Source organism: Seriola lalandi, unplaced genomic scaffold (genome assembly GCF_002814215.2).
Source record: "Seriola lalandi dorsalis isolate HSWRI2012SDOR001 ecotype SW California unplaced genomic scaffold, Sedor1 jcf7180002054864, whole genome shotgun sequence".
NCBI lineage: Eukaryota > Metazoa > Chordata > Actinopteri > Carangiformes > Carangidae > Seriola > Seriola lalandi.
Window position 1 is genome coordinate 2,763,814 of NW_019525417.1, and position 8,144 is coordinate 2,771,957.

The 8,144-nt window shown below is 39.1% G+C and overlaps 1 protein-coding gene across 1 annotated transcript; it reads right to left on the bottom strand.

Moving 5' to 3' along the window:
- Nucleotides 1–517: 517 nt before the first annotated feature.
- On the bottom strand, nucleotides 518–7,334 carry LOC111670910 (protein unc-119 homolog B-like). The gene is made up of 5 exons (XM_023427858.2): nucleotides 7,103–7,334; nucleotides 5,966–6,079; nucleotides 5,631–5,730; nucleotides 5,245–5,417; nucleotides 518–3,022 (listed from the first exon to the last, which is right to left on the bottom strand). The coding sequence occupies exons 1-5, from the start codon at nucleotides 7,332–7,334 to the stop codon at nucleotides 2,910–2,912; spliced, it is 732 nt and encodes a 243-aa protein (XP_023283626.1). The 3' UTR covers nucleotides 518–2,909.
- Nucleotides 7,335–8,144: the final 810 nt, after the last annotated feature.

An 8,144-nucleotide genomic window follows, 5' to 3' on the forward strand; every position in this document is an offset into this window, starting at 1 on the left:
TTTTGGTGATTTAAGCTTCACTCCTGAAGCTGCTATAGCTAGCAGCCGGCTCCTTCTGTTGGCCAAAACAAGCGCAACGCTAGATGTCTTTTTTTAATCACAAACGTTAAAAATGGGGACATTTCCGGGAAAAGCTCCAACCAGTGACAGGCAACCAATAACGGGGACTGTTCCTGTAAAACTGGGGCATCTGCTCACCCTAGTAAATAGGCAACTGTTTGCTAACATGCCAACAGGTTTGCTGACACATTATGACAGATAATGAGGTGATAATATGACAATGTTGTGTTTACAGCTTAATTCTGCTGCCCCCATGAAAAAGAAATGCAAAACTTGTTTACATGGCCTCACTGCCACAGCTGCTAAAACAAAGATTCCAGATTATATTTTTAAGATTAAGATTATTGAAGACCCCACCAAACCACCAGCAGTCTTGTAAATGACTAATTGTGTCACAGCCCCAATATGAGGAAACCATTTAATACAGTATACATACACAGTTAAATAAACACTGTAATAAATTAAATGTTTTATTAGGATACAAAGAAAGAGGAGGGTGGAAGATGACAAATCATACATCATACAACTGAATTGATCAGAAAGGGTTTAGTTGAAAAAAAGGTGTGATACAAAAAACCATAAAAGAAACTGACTGAGGAGGTGTGTGGACAGGATGAATGACAAGCAAAGGGTTTACGTATTCTTTATTTATATATATTTTTGTGTGAAATTCATGTTTCTGTGTATGTGTGTTCAGCTGTGCCACAACAGAGTGAAGGGAGGAGAGAGCAGAGGGGGTCCATTGTGGGTCTTTGTGTGCCTCAGATTATCCTCTTCTCTGGGAAAGTGGAAACTCAACACTTCTCTCCAGAGGTCTGGTTACCAGGTGAGAGAGGAGGAAAGAAAAGGGAAAAACAGAGCAGGAGAGTGAGCGAGGGAGAGCTGCATAGGTGTGGAGAGAGAAATAGAAGAGGAGAGGCAAGAGAGAAAAGACTATGAGAGTTTGGGCATGAGAGCTGGAAAGAGAGATGGAAACTGAGAGAGGCTGAGCGAGATCAAGAGATGAACACAGAGATAGGAGGAAACAGCCACAGAAAGAATAAACAGAGAGAAGCTCAGATTTTGGTTTAAATCCCACAAGACTCCAAAAATGGATTATCGAAGTGAAACAATCCTGAACAAATTTCAAAATGTATCGCGTGCTGTGTTAACTCATCACATGTGGCCTGTAGATAAAGTAATGGTGTGGAATTAAAATATTATTAGTGCTGTGTCCCATCTACACTGAAATCAAAGCCATAGACGAATAAAGGGATTAGATCATGACCTCATCCGAAGTAATTCAACTTTTATAAGCAAATATCAGATATGAATGTCAATATGTCCCAGCTTAATAATAAAAACCACTGCTGTGATCTTTTCCACATCCAAACATGAATCTAAACTGAAACCAGTGGCACTCTTTTGTAACTTAGTTATAATATAACTCCTCCTAGTGGACACTTTTGGGACTTTTTGACCAAAATGAACTCTCTTCAACTTTTCACATGCTCTGAAATGAAACAAGCGTCACACATCTTGTATCTAAAAATGTACATTTATTCACTTTTGTCACTTTTTACAAACTATATATATAATATATATAATATATATATTATATATATAGTTTTTTTGTTTTTTTTTTACAAACACAACCTTTAACCCTGAACACCAAAGTTTACAAAGTACAAAGAGGAGGTACACTATCTAGATAGAAGAAATATCACTCAATTATTCCAACATATTCTAACTTGATTTTGATGTTTCAAGAGGTGCATGACAAAAGGAATGGTTTAAAAATACAGGCGGTTTAACTAAGATGGGGGTTAAGAATATCTGAGGTGACTTTCAAATAAGGAAGCCCAACCTCTTCCTTGGACCGAGTATACTTATTTTTCACTTTTATCACACTGAATACCAAATAATTTATGAAACTCTTTCCCTTTTTTCGTTTATATCATCACATGCAAATCATATCTGCCCCTCTCTGAAAGAATGAGCATTTTCTACTTGAAACTTCCTTTTTTACTGTTGTTTGTTACTCAAAGCTTATTTGGTCGGAGTCAAAAATTCCAATTACATCAGTTTCCGTGTTATCAACCAGAGAAAAATGGAACGAAAATAAAAGAGTAATATCTCAGAGATCTCTGATCAATGTACAGTACTATTTCTGATGTGTTTATGTGCGTATGAAAGTGAAAGAGGAGAGGGAGGTGGGGAGAGGATCACAGGAGTGACCATGTGTGTTTGACAGGAGTGTTTTTGTGGATGGCTTCTCTCTTTCTCCCCCGATATTGTCTGGAGTGGATTGTGGAGGCGGCAGCTCTGAGAACAGCTGCTTCTGACAAACACTGCGTAAACACTATGTGTGTCACTTGGGGATTGAGTGTGTGTGTGCAAATGTGTGCCTGTGCTTTGAGTGGGTGGTAGGACACTTTTAAAATTGCTAAGAGGAGACTAACCATCTATCTAATAACCATTTGGTCTGTTTGAGACAAACATCACATGGCCACTAGAATGATGAGTCCTCTTTGGTTTTAAAGCAATCTGTCCATAATTAAAAACAGATAAATTAACCCGTTTGAACCTCTTTCTAACAGCAGCTTCCTGTTTAGATGTCAGAGTACAGAGTGATATTGACCTACTGCAATATCAAATAAATCCCCTGAAAATGTCAGCAATGAATGGCAATTCACCTTTACAAACACAATAGGTAACTCAACCGTGTCTGTAGCTGTGAGTGAATCAACTGTATGTATGTTTAGCCATGTCGATGCATGTGTGTATATGTATAGCTATAAATGTGAGTACATGTGTGTGCATGCACATGTTTGTGCTTGTGTTGCATGCTAGCAGGCAGATACTGCCTGTCACTGTCCTCCATTATAAGCATAGTCTGCCTTGTTGTGCATGACCAGTCTGTTCTCGACGAAGTAGAAGCTGTCTGACCGGGTCTCATAAGGACGCTCCACCATCTGACGGACTGCAAAACAGACAACATATGCAAGTCAGTAATTAATAATAAAATTTGTATAGCACTTTTCATACAAGAAATGTAGCACAAAATTCTTTCCAACAAAGAAATGACATGCACCAAGTGCTTCACATGAAAAGACATAAAATGAGCATAAAAACATGTTAAAAGCATTGATCTAAAATGAAAACATTAAAAACATTAATGCAAAATGTGCAAACATTAATGCACTGCTCAGCAGCAAAGCAAATTTCAAAGCTAGTTAAAGGCTAAAATGAAGAAATAAGTTTTGATCTTTCTTTTAAAAAATACTTATTGAGCTGGTAACTGATAAAGGCTGCATCCCCAATTTTCCTACGGCTCAATATTTTCCTAATTACAACAAAAGCTTTTTTTTTTAGTGTCCACGCATTTACAATCAATGAATCTATGAAAGCTACACAACACCTGAAATGAATGGGTCAGTATTATTGATTAAGCACTTGAAATATGCACATTGAACGCATCGAAAGAGTTAGTGGTGACTGTAATCATTCCTCTTCTCCATACTGGCCATGAAGCGATTCACACTATGAAACTACACTGCAAAAGATTTGCAGAGGGTAGTCTGAGTTAAGTAAAGTTGGTATCCTTTAAAGTTTCAGGCTTTTTATTACAAATTTCCCTCTTTGTGCGCCACAGCAGAGGAGTACTTTCTGACTGTCACATGTCACACCAATAATAAAACTACTCCAACTGCCAGGATGATAATACCTTCATGATTTGGATAACTTTGACTCCAGGGCTTTTTTCAGGGATTTTTTTTTGGTTCTTTGAAGCTGGTTTAAAATTAATCTAAACTTGTTGTCAGTTCAACAAGACTTTAAGCCCAAACCTGCTAACGTGCAGGCTTATCGACACGTAGCTGGATAATGACAATGTTTTACATCCACTGAATTTCAGATACAAATGGCTCGCTTTCTAAACTACATAATCAAAGAATTTTGATATAATGATCATTTTTAGATGAGAACATGAAGGTTATTGACAAATCATTATGATATGCTGATGTTATCACCACAATTAAATTACATAAACTCATACATGATGCAATTTACATATACATGTTTGTACACAAAAAAACCTAATTGTGAGCGATATAGTGAGCAACAGTGAGTATTGAAAGACAAATAAAGCCACAACAAACAGCATTTAATTTGAAATTAACATGGGAATTTGTCATTTGAACAATGCCAAAGCCGCTGAAAATTGACTCAACGTCACTTGTACTCTAAACCAGATTCGCTAGTAATATCTGAAGTTTAACAGCGTTGAAAGTGTGGAAACAGTTGAAGCACCATGTAGAAGAAATGGCACCATTAACACTGCATGAACACACATAAAATGAGACTTCTGTCCAAGAATCTATTGCCCCAGTGCATGCTGGAAGGATTCCCAACACACCTACCTCATAGACCTGCAACTGCATGATCAGCACTCAGACAATCGTAAAAATGCTGATAAATGAGACTGCTGACTCTCATTAATATGCATGTTTACACAGCAAGGGGCTCAAATATCAGTAAGATCTTCTACTTTACAGAGAGAACCAGTGGTTAAGTGTAATGTATTGTTCATGAGTTATTGTTTCATAAGAATATATCTACCCACAGACAGACACACAGATATCACTGGGATGACATGAGGTCCCATAAAGCTTAAACCATAAATGAGGGTCAAGAAAATGCATACATTCACAATACAGGAATTATTATTTTGGATAGACCTATCTGACACACAGCTTAAACACAGAGTATAATAGGTTGAAGGGATTTGTGTGTAGCACAAGCTACTAAAGATTTTATTGCTACTGTGAGATGCATAACCCAACAGTATCTGAAGATTCACCACAAAACGATCTACTCACGACTGAAACGATTGTTAAAATGTAACCTAATGTTTACTATTGTGCTCCACTGTGACACATTAAAAGGGAGACAAAGATCCCCTTTATGGAAATATCACTTAGTATTAACTGCTGATCTGTTCTTCTGGAATTTCCATAATACACAAATTACAGATAAAAAAAACTAAAACATCTGGCATCTCCTATATATCTAGATTTCTTCAACTTGACAATGTAGCACACAGCAAACAATATACTTCGATATTGTCATATATTATTTTCAAAATAAGCAAATTCAAGGAAATTTCAAGTTTTACTTGAAACAGTCATGGAAAATGGGACTCACCCAGGCTCTCAGACAGCTGAGGGAACTCGTAGATGTGCTCACAGGTGTTACGGCTGTTTGGGATACAGAAGCCAAAGTCAAAGTCAAAGCTCTTCAGCAGGTGATCACGGAAGTAGTGCCTCTCGATCATGCGGAAGTTGTTTAGAGGCCGGTTTCCAACGGTGAATTCCACCCTGATTGAGTCACAGGCAGAGAAGGGAGACATTATAATAGCAAGCCTGCTCTTGTGTAATTATCATGTTATTACAGTCAGTGCACAAGTAAAATATGTGTGTGAGTGTGCGTAGCTGATAGAAAACAAGACTGCAATTGTTTTCATTGTTTGTTTATGGAACAGGTAAGTGTGTTTTTCTTTGCTGTGTGTTGGTGATGTGTGAGTCACTCACGTAGCTCCCACGGTCCTCAGTCGGAGGAAGGCTGGGGTGAACTGGTAACGTACAAATCGGCCTGCGCTGGCATCTGCCTCTCTGTTCTCCTCATCATCCTCTGAGAGCCACAACAAACCAACAAACCAGCCAAACTATTTCTGATCAAAATAACCAGCAATGAATGTTTCTGGACCTGGTAAAAATGTTATTCATTTCAGGCTAATAACAAGAACAAGCAGGAAGCCAGCAAGCCATTGGGTCAATACATTCGTTTTACAGTCAACAAGATGCATGAGCATTACAGAACGAACACTAAAATAACACAAAACATAGAGTGGGCTAATATACAGTACCTGTATGTGGGGGTTTGGCAATCTCAAATAGGACAGTGCTGGTCTCCAGGTCTCTGATCTTAAAGCGCACAAAGTCAATGTTATAAATATTGTCCTCTGGTTTACAAAGATACCCTGCAACAACGACAGGCAGAGGACAGAGGTTATAAACATTGAAATGCTTTTCAAGCCAACGTAGTTAATATGTATCCTGTTAAAACACAAACAGGCTGCTCTGACATGCACAAAGGTTATATGCAAAACACTGTGCTTGACTTTGCTGACACTTGTTGACATAGTTTTGCTTGTACACCCAGCACACACAACTCTGCAACCATAAAATAACATAAAGCTTTTAATGATCTCTGTGGGGCTACTGTGAGTTATACAGGAAAACAGAAAACATGAAGCCAACGAGAATATTTTGCAATAATGAAGATTAATGGAAAATATTGGAAACGACAGAGAAATTAAAAACACTGTTCATGTCTTCATAATTTAACAATTACATTTAACAGCGGCTCTCATAGGGGGGAAGTTGAGCATTGAATGTAATTCCCTTTTATTTCCTTTCTTATTTCATGTGATGCCTCAACAGCTGTAAATGTGGGCTACCAAACTGATGAGAATCTACAGTGCTATAAACAGTATATTTCTATTTCATTAAGACCATGCAGAGGGTCTTCGTGGCCAATCCTGACTGTGATGCCATAGCAGTGATCTGTGAGGTCATTTGTATCTGACAATTTTGAAGAGTTTGAAGTTATAATATCTTCAATTAAAGTGACACAACAGAGAAAATTTTGTATCACAAACGTCCCCATCATTAAATCCCCAGTGTCCACTGAGCTAACATAGAAACAAATGTTTTTTCTATGAGTTAAAGATTAATGACCTCCTATTTGTTTGTGGTGTAAGGTATGTATTATCTTGCATAAATATAACAGATGTAATATAATACCATATTAGCCTTCTCTCCATTTTTAAATGACAGGCACGTCAGTCAGTGCAACTCTCGTGTTATGTCATGTGTAAATGTAATGCATTCTGTAGCTTGTAGCCTTGTAGAGACTCGGTCACAGATATGTTCAGGCAGCACATTAAGCATCGGTGGGTCCACGTTAACCGACACACAAGCGGTAACAGAGAGACTCAAACCTCGCGTTGCCACCCGCAGCCCCAACACATCCTCCGGCGTGATGTGTCCACTCTGTTTCCGCAGGTCTTCCTCCGTGACGGGCCTACTGTCCACCTGGCTCCTCCGGGACTTGAGCCTCTTTAGAACCCCTCCGCCAGGCTTGCGGTCCCGCGGAGGAGCCGCAGTGCTGTGCCCGCCGCTGGAGACGTTTTCAGCAACAGGCGCGTCGCTGCAGGCTTTGGCTCCGCTCATCTTTGACTCTCCTCGGCTCCTCTCTGCTCGAAGGAGTAACTGCTGTCTCCCCCTCTGATAAAAGCTAGAAGAAGAAGATGGCGCCGTAGATGTCGAGTGTCGAGAGAGGTGTCGGTGAACGGTCAAGCTCTTGTTTTTGTTAACACATGCTGTACAGTTGCCATGACAACTCGTCCGGTGAGCTAGAGGAGAGTGTGAAGAGGTTCATCGAAACGTCCACCAGGGGGCGACGGACACAACTCCTTCACTCAGCTCTGAAAAACACTGTTAGTAGTAGAAGTTGTTGTCCTGCCGCAAGTAATGGCACAAAAGTATCATCAGCAAAATAGAAAAGTACTCAACACGGAGAAAAATTACCTCAGCCTGGCATTTTATTGTGTATTGCATTAATACATGCTATACTGTTGTAAAGGATTGAGATGAGTCTAATATTTGGTGGTTTGATAGGCTACTCACTTTCCATTACTAATAATGTCCTAAAGTAATTTACTGTGCTTTTCAATGTCCAGTTTCGCTATAGACTTCGGTATGTTGTATGAATTTATGAAAGATAATTCAAATCCTTTCCCAGTCAACCCAAACCATACACACACACGCACACACACATACACACACACACACACACACACACACACACACACACACACACACACACACAGGTGATTAATCTAAGAAATCCTTTTCTCAGATTTGTTGAACGTCAGTGATCATTTTACTGGTGTGTTGTTTCCTGCTCTAAAACGCGGGCAACGCAAATGAACGCAGTAAATGCCCAGGTGTTATTCAAATGAGAGTTTACTGTGTGAGACC

Excerpts from the sequence above, each read along its gene's own strand:
- LOC111670910 (XM_023427858.2), bottom strand. The coding sequence starts at position 7,334 with ATGAGCGGAGCCAAAGCCTGCAGCGACGCGCCTGTTGCTGAAAACGTC. Across the intron at positions 5,731-5,965 it reads TGCCAAACCCCCACATACAG|AGGATGATGAGGAGAACAGA; the intron begins GTACTGTATATT and ends TGTGGCTCTCAG. Across the intron at positions 5,418-5,630 it reads CTGAGGACCGTGGGAGCTAC|GGTGGAATTCACCGTTGGAA; the intron begins GTGAGTGACTCA and ends TGACTCAATCAG.